At 40.6% G+C, this 11,420-nt stretch overlaps 1 protein-coding gene across 1 annotated transcript; it reads left to right on the top strand.

The window, feature by feature from the left end:
* The first annotated feature begins 1,701 nt into the window (after positions 1 to 1,701).
* LOC111954392 (syntaxin-7-like) lies at positions 1,702 to 9,265 on the top strand. The gene is made up of 10 exons (XM_023974109.2): positions 1,702 to 1,807; positions 4,320 to 4,433; positions 4,692 to 4,761; positions 4,884 to 4,974; positions 6,134 to 6,271; positions 6,356 to 6,405; positions 7,929 to 8,031; positions 8,299 to 8,371; positions 8,753 to 8,835; positions 8,963 to 9,265. Exons 2-10 carry the CDS (start codon positions 4,349 to 4,351, stop codon positions 9,056 to 9,058), a joined length of 789 nt encoding a protein of 262 aa, XP_023829877.1. The 5' UTR covers positions 1,702 to 1,807; positions 4,320 to 4,348; the 3' UTR covers positions 9,059 to 9,265.
* The last annotated feature ends 2,155 nt before the right edge of the window (positions 9,266 to 11,420 follow it).

The following is an 11,420-nucleotide window of genomic DNA, read 5'->3' as shown; positions in this document are numbered from 1 at the left end:
TCAATCGTTTGGCTGATGGTTTCATTGTTAGTGTGATATAGGTCAAAAGAATAGCTAACATTAGCCAACTTTTGGCCAGCTCTCTCTAACGGTACATCAACTGGCAAAAGTGAATTTACTTCTGTTGAAACGGGACAAAGGCTACAAAACATTTCCATACAAATAACAGCCATTGGATAGTAATAATAGCCACCTGACAGATACAGTAACTAGCTAGAGCTGACCTGGCTGTGGAAGCTAACGTTACTAACTAGCGTAGCTAATTCATTCACCTCAGTCGAGAGGGGATGAAACATTAGCTAACGTTACTGTACATGTCAGTTACAAGAATAGCTCAGCACTGCGAATAAACACTAGTTTAGTTTTCCTGTTAAGTTAAACAGCAGTTACCTTGCCAGCTACATCAGTATACTCTGCTTGCTTTTACAACTTGTGGAAAGAGCACAACACAGCCTTCTTCTTCTATGATATAATGGCGGTCCGCAAACAAACGTTAAAGGTGCATGCCGCCACCTACTGTGCGGGTGTGTGTAGTCAATCACAGTTTACAACATTTCTAAATCCTCCTACCTAACTCAGTACTTCTGAGAAAATACAAAAGAGCCCTGCTAACTTCATCCAACCTCAATGACCCTACACTTCAAGCTTTTCCTCTCTTCAACATACTTACAACAATATAACAACACATGCTCCACCGTTTCATCGACCATACACTCCAGACACAAACCATTAACATGTTTGCCAACCAGGTGTAATGACGAGTTCAATGTGCAATGTCCTAAGAGCAAATCGAGCAAACACCAACTCTTGCTTCCTAATCTGACCTTTGAATCTTGGTCCACTGTCCTTTCTTTGAAGGGCATATAAATGCTGGTCCTTGGGCTCAGAGTCCCATCTCTTCTGCCAAAATAGCTCTGATCTTATATTTGGCCTCCAGCCCACTCTGTGGTGTTCACATGGTCCTAAATCCAGCCGATCCCTAAAGCACACCGCTGCCACTTTTTGTATCACATTGCAATGATAAAACTGAGGGGGGACAAACATGCAATTTCAGAATCTGTGAGGGACATGACTCCAGTGAAAGTTGTGCCCCTGCTGTTTTATCATTGGTTCCAAAAATGTCTTAATCTCATTGTCACATTGAAAATATTTTATAAAAATTCCTCCTATATAAATATATTTGCTACTACATGCTAGGACATTGTAAAGCTACAGCACTATTATGTAAAACTATGTGTGAACAGTATGTACCTAATTTATTGCAAACAATTTTACAATGTTTCATGGTGGCCCTTTTTTAGGGGGGGGGTGCGGATGGCTGGTACAGGGAATTTACTTCCCAGAAAATTGCTTGTATTGGATTCATGTCAATAAATGTAGTGTGTGTGGTTCAGTGTTATTTTTTATTTTTGTATCTAAGCAATGACATTGCCTACTTTGGATAGTGTGTTCAAGCAGGCACATGATTAGAAGCATTTGAGAAACCTCTTCTGCACACATTCATTCTACTGCTGTCAACATTTGCCTGGCCTTTTCTGTCTAACAGTGTTTGACTTATAAATCGTTTAACTCTTTTATTGATCTTTTATTGTCATTTTTATGTACCGTAGAATAAAGTGTAAAAAATGTAATAAAATGTATCTTTGGATTTAAAAAAAAAATCTATCTTCTTTGGTTTAATAGTTGACGTTGAACCCAAAAAGTCGCCGGTACCCTGTAAAGCAGAGCAGATCATGTGACTGAAAAGCATGACACACAGATAAGGAAGCAGAGTGCAAGCGGGGCAGACTGTCAAGACAGAACTAAGGTAAACGAAACATTGAAAACAAGTATTTAGTGTTGGCCGAAATTTGCCAAAAGCAATGTTTGGGCATGCAATAATTTGGAAATGTCGACAAGTGACAATTAAGCTGAAACTCATGCGACCTTAAAGGAATGCTAATGTCTATAGTCTGCGTTCACAAACAGTTGCCAGCATTTGTGCAACTGAAGAAACAATGTATATTTACCTCTGTACACTGCAGTATTTCCTGATATAAATTCACATGGTACTTTACAATTCACGTCTATTGCGTTTGATGAAATGTATATATGATGACATAAGTCACAAATAGAGACGGGTTATTCAGGCTTCTGTATTTCCGCATCTTTCTGGCCTCGTTCTTCAGGTTGAGAGCGTTACATGCCGACTAGACCGTGCACGTATGTTGATTTTGTCCACCACACCAGACGCGATGAAGACACGCAGGTTGACATATCAAAACAAACTATATTAATTTGCAGACAGTCGAAACGCATGAAACCGTCATGGTAATATACCCAGCTAGCTTACTGTTGCTAGCTAATTTGTCCTGGGGTATTATTTTACCTGAAATTCACAAGGTCCTTTTTTTTCTGGATCTTGGAAGAATTTTGACCCATTTTGAGTCAGCACAAAATCGTGTGTTTTCTACTCCAACAATTAATCTACAGATAAAAAGCATAACCTAMTTAGTTTCTAGTAATCACTTCTTCTGTGGACTTTATATGACGGTTGGCAACCAACTTTTAAGGTGCAATACCACCACGGACTGGACTGGACCCAGCTAGCAATGAGTAATCGGCCCAGAAGCGGCCCTCTTCCGGGGTGCCGGAACTGATCGAATCGGCCCGGTGTCGGACTCGTCTACCCGAATTCAGCCGACTTTACCTGCATCTTACCAGAATCACCCCAGAAGCGGCCCGATGCAAATTTAAATAAACGCATACACAATTACCTAATTTGAAATATTACTATTATACATTTTAAACATACAAATTATACCCATCCACAAAAAAAAACATTTTGTGTCGGAGAAACACCATACACCTGGTGACTGTGTCAGCGTGCGTGCGCCTGGCCCGCCACAGGAGTCGCTATAGCACGATAGGAGTCGCTACAGCACGATAGGACAAGGACATTCCGACCGGCAAAAATCCTCTCTTAACTCGGACGACGCTGGGCCAATTGTGTGTCGCCTCATGGGTCTCCCGGGTTGCGGCCAGCACGGGTCTCGAACCAGCATCTGTAGCAATGCAGTTTGCACTGCGTTGCAGTGTTGTAGACTGCTGCGCCACTCGCGAGGCTCCATCCACAAACTTTTTAATGCTTATCAATTGCCTTGCACAAAGTATCAAAATACTAGACAGGACTCTTAAAGAATTTCATTTAATTGTATTTTTTGATCACAGAAACAATGAGAAAATATGGAAAAATTAATAATGAAATGTTAATTATATAAAGCAGCCTGTGTAAGCATCTGCCAGAGAGTAACGTTAGCCCCAATCGGCCCGAGCCCCAAGTAATACATTTGGGCCAGATAACTCACAACGGAATCGGCCCGAGCTCAATCCCCGCATCCTAGCCATAAGTAATTCTGCCGAAGGCGGCCCAGACTCGGGCCACATGACGTCGGTAAAGTGCCCCTACTCTCAGCCGGAATCGGCCTAGATCCACTGTGCTAGCTGTGGAGTGTGGACCTCAGTTCATCTTTCAATCACCAACGTGGTTATTTTCCTAAAAAACTATGAGGAGATGGGAGAGGCGGGACTTGCAGCATGTCAGGAGTCAAAAATAGAAACAAGTTCAATTTTAGCGCCTGGCTATGCAGATGCTCGTTGACGCGAGCGAGCCGTTTGGATGAAATGATTGAATAACATGTATGTGTACAGTTATTTTGCAACACAGGCGGTGTGGTCAGCATATTAGCTTGTCCTGTAGGTGGCCTCCCACTGGGCAAAAATGTATTGAATCATTGTTTCCACATCATTTATACCCAAAAGTCTATGTGAGGATGTTGAATCAACAGGGAAAACATTGGATTTGCGAAAAGTCCTCAACGTAAAGGCATTTTGTCTTATCACCCAAACTGTTAACCTAAATCCAGTGACATGGTGACATTTTTTTGTTGCGTTCACTTTGTATTCATGTTAGTTGGCAACTCAACCAAATGTAGGCTAAATCAAAATTAGACTTTGAGCTGACATCTATGCCTAGCCTCTTTGAAGGCCTATCTAATCTGAGTGGAAGGCTGCTGAATGCAGAATGTACCCTGTGTACATTAATTTCTTACTCTTACCGACAGCCTATTATTAGTATGTTCAATATTCATGAATACAATATGTAGGTTTATTAATTTTAAAACAATTTTATACAAGCAAATGGGATTTTTACCACTTTGGTGACGCGCTACAGTATGTCTAGGGGAATGAGTGAACATAATGCCTAAAGCCGGTGGAATGAACTGAAGCTGTGTGAGTGACTGACCTACAACAATACTTGTAACATTTTATATTTCAAGGTCTTCGGGAGACTCCCAATGTGTCAACCATGGCCTACCAGTATGGAAAAGTGCAGGACCCAAATGTGCTTACTCAGACGATAATCTCCAACATCCAGAAGATAACACAACAAAGTAATTGAGATATATGGACAAGCTGTGCACACATGTAAATCAGTACACAAGTTTTGTCATATCCTCTGAATTTAGTAGGCCTGTAGGCTACTATACTTCTCATGAGGCCTGGGGAATGACTCAGAAGTATTAATATACCTTTTACATCATTTTTTTTTTTCTCTTTTGAATTTACTTTCAAATTGAATACTTTTCCTATTGAATGAACACACGTACTGTTATTGTTTTGTCACAATATTTGTGCCCTGTTTCTACCAGCATCTGAAATACAGAGAATTGTGAATCAGTTGGGAACAACACAAGACACAACTGAGCTCAGACAGCAACTGTGAGTTCTGCTCTAATCAGAAGAGGGCTCTTGTAGTGTGTAGCTTTTAAAGTTATTACATGCTGCTATGTTTATTTCTGTGGAATGTTATCTAAATGACACTTTTGACTTTTCAAATGTAGGCAGCAGAAACAGCAAAATGTCAACCACCTTGCCAAAGAAACAGACCGATGTGTGAAGGAATTTGGCTCTTTGCCTGTCACAACTGAACAGGTAATCAACTTTTTTTTTGTACGGTAGCTTCAACTTAATTTACAACGAGCAACAAAATGTATAGGAATTGTGTGCACTGCATGGAACGTGTAGTGTAATGCCCAATAGCAGACAGAATGTTATTCATACATTAATATGTGAACAGCACCTCAGTGCTCATTGGTCACATGTTAGGTGGGCGGGCCTGTGCTGTCCAAGCTGGTCCCTGGATTACCTGTTCCTTGTGAGTCTCTTAACACAAAAAAATTGCTATAGTGTCCTCAGTTCACCTTTTTAAGAATGCATGTCATTAAACAGCACATGTCGCCATCTACAGGCAAGCGTTTAAACCCTGCAATATAAAATAAATGTACATGCTGTTTTTGCATCTTTTATTTTAGGCACCTGTCATTCAATTTACCCATTTGAGATAATACATTAGATAAATTCTTCTCAAAATGTAATTCTTTAAATAATTAACACTTTTTCATTACATTGTGTAATGAACTATAACAGGAAACTGTAAGGTACCCCGTCTTATTTATAAATTCAGCTGGTGCGCTATTCTTAAGCACATTGGGCTTTTATTTCCTGTTTTTGTAGTTGTGGGGGTTCTTGTTCAAGGAAGGCCCAAGGCACACAGCATGAACATTTTTCCCGACAGCAGATATCCCACAATGTTGAAGGAATTTGTGCTTGTGTGTGGTAAAGAAAGAAATGAATGCATTCTTGTAAAGTTCATAAGGAATGGCTGGAACGCATGCCATTGGCAGGAATAATTAAATTCTTACAGCCACAATTTCTGTTTTTCAATACGGTCTTAGATGGTTTTTCATTTAACCTTTATTTAACTAGAGGAAAGTCAGTTAAGAACAAGTTCTTATTTACAATGACGGCCTACACCGGCCAAACCCGGACGACGCTGGGCCAATTGTGCGCCGCCCTATGGGACGGTTTTTACAAACGCATTCTAGTTGTATTTCTTGCTAACAAAATTCATATAAATATGTTATAATAAGCAGAAGTGAAATACTAACATCTTATGTAAAGTAGGGCGTAGTGGCCTGAGACAGAAGTCCTAAGAATAGTTGTCAATCGGTTGAAATTGAAGAGTGCTATGACACAGTATCATGTACACTGTACAGTATGTGATGTTTGCTAATTTGTTTACCTCTTCTAGCGCCAGAGAAAGATCCAGAAAGATCGCCTTATCAATGACTTCTCCAATGCACTGGCCAATTTCCAAAAGACACAGAGGCAGGCTGCTCAGAAAGAGAAGGAGTTTGTTGCTAGAGTCCGTGCCGAGTCCAGAGTGTCGGTTAGTAGTCAATGCTTTACACAAACAAATCAAATCGCACCTGAAATGCGAGTGCATCAGGCTGACTGTTCTGTCCCCCCTCAGGGTGGCTTTCCTGACGACAGCTTTGGAGGAAATGGAAACTCCTTTGAAAGGTCAGAGTTCAACATTTCAGTGGTCTAGTTCTTTTGAGTGCCATAGTGCACAGACATACTGCACTAAACATACTGTGCAAGCTGTCTAAATACAACCCACTGTTTGTCCCCACATAAAACTGCATCCTGACTACAGAGGAAGAAACCGCTGTAGACACACTATTTTGTGGATTTACCCAGAGTTTATAATCCTGATTCAATTATTGTTGCCTACAGTTGTGAAGGATGTAAACATCTTCTTTTCTCAACACCACAACAGTGGAGAGAATATTTATTTGGTCTATTAGGGTTTAGCTCTATTTTTAATGTCCTGTTTTGTGACTATATAGGGTCAACCTTTTGTTCTACTATGAATTGCTCCTCTGTACCCCCTACAGTCGATTTGAAGCTCCACTATGCTAGAGACTTACCATTTCTTGTAGAGCCTGCAGCTCAATCCCCTCTTTCTGCCATTATGACGTTTGCGCCTATTCCATGACATGGGGCTTGTGAAAGCTGCCTTTTTCTACACATGAGAGGATCCGGACAAGAAAATCATCATGAAATTGGCTGTAAAACCCGAACCATGTGAGCTACAAACTAATTTCGCGTTCAAAACAACCGGTAACTCGGAAATCTGACTTCAGTGCGTTCAAGACAACTGGGAACTCTGAAAAAACTAGGTCCGACTGGGAAAAATCTTTTGGAATGGTCATTGAACTCGGAATTCCAGTTGTCTCGAACGCCCCGTAATGTCACCACTATCGTAAAGGTAGACTCTCGCGATCACGGCAGCGTTGGTTGTTTTGCTCTACAACATCCTATATGTTTTACGGCAGTTGTCTGAATTTTCTGTCGCGGACATCCTGACTTCGAAGAGGTCTTCTCACAAAACCGACCATCCAGACGGAACCGTTGGAGATACAAACTAATATGTCATCAATAAACGAAAGGGGAGACTCTCACGAACACAAAGGTTCTGTTCATCTGGTCTACAGGAGTCGTGTGAAGGTAACCCATGACCGGGCTGTACAAATTGCAAAAAGTGAATAGGGGGTAAAATAAATGTTCTTCTCTCTCTCAGATATAGGACAGACACTTCAAAACCTTGTTCCTTTATGGTTTATTTTTTTCTGTCTGTTTTCCCATTTCTGAATGTGTTATTCAATGCGTTGAGGCCAAATTCAATGTTTCATCAAATATTTTWAATTTTATACCTGCAGGGGTCCTAAAATTCCAAATCAAATGGTTAAATTTGACATTTTATGACCATCTTAAAACAATTCCATATGTTAGCTTAGTAGATATTGTGATGTAAGGGCTTAGACCTACAGGGGTTTTAACCATGAAAGGAATGTTCACATACAAAACCCACAGTTTACTAATCTCTGACTGCTACTGGTCTGCTTGTTTATCGAACGATCTACTTTAGTGTTATCATGTCAGTCTTTACAGGCCCATCTTTCTCTGGCCCAGCCTGACAGAGTGGGAGGTGAGTGTTTGCTTTGGGTGGTTGACCATGTTTCCCATGTCTGACTTTGCAGTGGGGGGCAGGCCCAGGTCCAGTCACAGTCCCAGGAGGTGGCCATCACCGAGGAAGACCTGCAGCTCATCCAGGAGAGAGAGACTTCCATCAGACAGCTAGAGGTGACAGCACTCACCTATTGTTACTCATAAACACGAACCATGTGTGCGGTCATCGAACTCGATTAATGTGCAAGATTCAGGGTTGAATTAAGATTTTGTAGGAGGTCTATTGTTCCTCCAAATTACATTGGTTGACTTTCAGTAAATGTATACAGTAAGCCAAACAGTAAGCACACCTTATGCTATCCTGCAAATCACACTTACGTAATGGATATCTATCCAGTTTATTTAATCTGTTATGTTGTCATGGTTTTACTTTTTTTTCAGTCTGATATTACAGATATAAATGAAATATTTAAGGACTTGGGAATGATGGTCCATGAGCAGGGTGATATGATCGGTAAGCATCCATGCAGTCATTTACGCCTCGACTTCTGAATACATCAAACTCTTCCACTTTCAAAACATTGACAACATACTGCATGTTTAGGAGCCTTTATGGAGAAGAGTCTAACGAGTGTTCTGGGAACAGAGGATGACAAACAGCTATGCCACACACACACACACACTGAAATATGTCACACAACACTCAGAGGATCAATTCAAGGTGTTAAAACTGACATCCTCTGAGAGTTGAATCATCGTCATAGTGTAGAAGTCAAAAGTAACAGTGTTCTGAAGTAAACATCCAACTTTTCTGCAAAGTTAACAAAACATTCAACCTAAACTGTGAACTTCTGTGAGAGAATGACCCTTTCACTGTATTTTCTTACACCTCTAGACAGTATAGAGGCCAATGTCGAAACTGCCGACCTTCATGTTCAGAATGCCACCCAGCAGTTAGCACAGGCTGCAGACTATCAGGTAGGTAACATGGAAATTATTCTTGAATAAGTACATCATTATTCAAGTAAATTAGTAAATAAATTGTTACAACACTGCATCGAATCAATTTGCGTATCACATTAAGTGTTTCTTCTGACCCTTTCAGCGCAAATCTAGAAAGAAGATCTGCATTCTCATTGTCGTTCTGGTCGTACTTGCTGTTGTCGTTGGTTTAATCATCTGGGCATCAGTTAAAGGATGATGATGCTGCTTTTCACACACTTTGGTCCTGGCAGTTTCATGATTCTTTAGGATTAAGTCTCAAGGCCATTGCTTGTAAAATGAAGACAAATGCGACAGCTGTTTCGTACTGTCACTTTACTATACTGAACAAAAATATAAACGCAAAATGTAAAGTTTTGGTCCAATGTTTCATGAGCTGAAATAAAAGATCGCAGAATTTTTTCCACATGCACAAAAAGCTTATTTCTCTTATTGTGTGCACAAATTTGTTTACATCCCTGTTAGTGAACATTTCTGCTTTGCCAAGATAATCCATCCACCTGACAGGTGTGGCATATCAAGAAGCTGATTAAACAGCGTGATCATTACACAGGGGCACAATGCCACAGATGTCTCAAGTTTTGAGGGAGCGTGCAATTGGCACGTTGACTGCAGGAATGTCCACCAGAAAATGTCATGTCCATTTCTCTACCATAAGCTGCCTCTAAATTGTTTTAGAGAATTTGGCAGTACATCCAACCGGTCTTACAACCGCAGACCACGTGTAACCACACCAGCCCAGGACCTCCACATCAAGTTTCTTCACCTGCGGGATCGTCTTGAGACCAGCCACCTGGACTGGTGATGAAACTGAGGAGTATTTATGTCTGTAATAAAGCCCTTTTGTGGGGGAAAAATAATTTTGATTGGCTGAGCCTGGCTCACCAGTGGGTGGGCCTGACTCCCAAGTGGGTTAGTCTATGCCCACCCATGGCTGCACTACTACCCAGTCATGTGAAATCCATAGATTAGGGCCTAATGAATTTATTTCAGTTGACTGATTTCCTTATGTGAATTGTAACTCAGTAAAATTGTTGCATGTTGCGTTATATATTTTTGTTCAGTGTATTATATTGAAATTTAAGTAGATCACTTTTTAAGGGAACTTTGTCATTGTGCCATTGTTGGCTTCTATTTGTCAATCAGTAATGAATTAATAATTATTAATTTAACTCCTTAAATTCTATATGATATAAAGAGTATGTTCTTTTGGCATATACATACTGTATGCTATCTGCAGACACATACAGTGAGTATACAAAACATTAAGAACACCTCTTTCCATGACACAGGCTGACCAGGTGAAAGCTGTGATCCCTTAATGAAGTCACTTGTTAAATCCACGTCAGAGTAGATGAAGGGGGAGGAGACCGGTTAAAGAAGGATTTTTAAACCTTGAGACGATTGAGACATGGATTGTGTGCCATTCAGAGGGTGAATGGGCAAGACAAAAGATGTAGGTGCCTTTGAACCACTGGTGGCACCTTAATTGGGGAGGACTTTGGAGCGGAATTAGTGGAATGGTATCAGATACATTAAACACATGTTTTCCATGTGTTTGATGCCATTCCATTAACTCCGTCCCAGCCATTATTATGAGCCGTCCTCCCCTGAGCAGCCTCCACTACTTTGAACGGGGTATCGTAGTAGGTGCCAGGCACACTGGTTTGTGTCAAGAACTGCAACACAGCTGGGTTTTTCACACTCAACAGTTTCCCGTGTGTTTGAAGAATGGGCCACCACCCAAAGGACATCCAGCCAACTTGACACAACTGTGGGAAGCATTGACGTCAACATGGGCCAGCATCCCTGTCGAACGCTTTTGACAGATTGTCATGTCCATGCCACGACGAATTGAGGCTGTTCTGAGTGCAAAAGGGGGAAGGGGTGCAACTCAATATTAGGAAGGTGTTCCTAATGGTTGGTACTGTATTCTCCGCGTATATAGTAGTCTCTTATTCTATGGACCAATGATTTTGTGTCCAGGCTTTTGCTGTTTTAATTTCTGACTATCCTGAGATATTGAAATCATGTTTTCGTTGATTGTGAATTAATACTATAGTAAGAATAATACACACAGAATAGGCCCGGAATAGGCTTGTTTAATACCTGCTGATTATAATGGACCGTAGCCTTGTCTATGCACTAGAGGTCAAGGATTGTGCAATACTAAACAAGATCTTGCATCACTTTCGCTATAAGGTTCCTCAAAGGAATGCTGCCTCATTCTTCACTTTATGAATGTATTTAATCTCACAACTACTCTCACTGTATGATTAAATATGTATGGATTATACATGTTTTTTGGACCAGTGAATGTTTTTGCTGCCTCTCAAAAATGTTATCTTTTTTATACAGCTCTTTCTGTTTTCATTTTCTTCAATAAAAATCAGTGCAACACTAGATGCAATGAACTCTTAAAGCTAGAATCTGTAGTTGCTATATCCATTTTTGGACTTATAGATTGATGACACATACCCATTAGTTCTTGAAGAATATAACTTATAAATGCCTAATGAGCTTAGTTCAACTGTCATGCCTAAGGGCTGTGGCCTGAAATT

Source organism: Salvelinus sp. IW2-2015, linkage group LG28, assembly GCF_002910315.2.
Source record: "Salvelinus sp. IW2-2015 linkage group LG28, ASM291031v2, whole genome shotgun sequence".
Lineage (NCBI taxonomy): Eukaryota > Metazoa > Chordata > Actinopteri > Salmoniformes > Salmonidae > Salvelinus > Salvelinus sp. IW2-2015.
This window is presented reverse-complemented; position numbering and strand designations above follow the sequence as displayed.

Coding starts and splice junctions, on each gene's coding strand:
- LOC111954392 (XM_023974109.2), top strand. CDS start 4,349: ATGGCCTACCAGTATGGAAAAGTGCAGGACCCAAATGTGCTTACTCAG. Junction 6,406..7,928: donor AATGGAAACTCCTTTGAAAG/GTCAGAGTTCAA, acceptor CTGACTTTGCAG/TGGGGGGCAGGCCCAGGTCC. Junction 8,836..8,962: donor CACAGGCTGCAGACTATCAG/GTAGGTAACATG, acceptor TGACCCTTTCAG/CGCAAATCTAGAAAGAAGAT.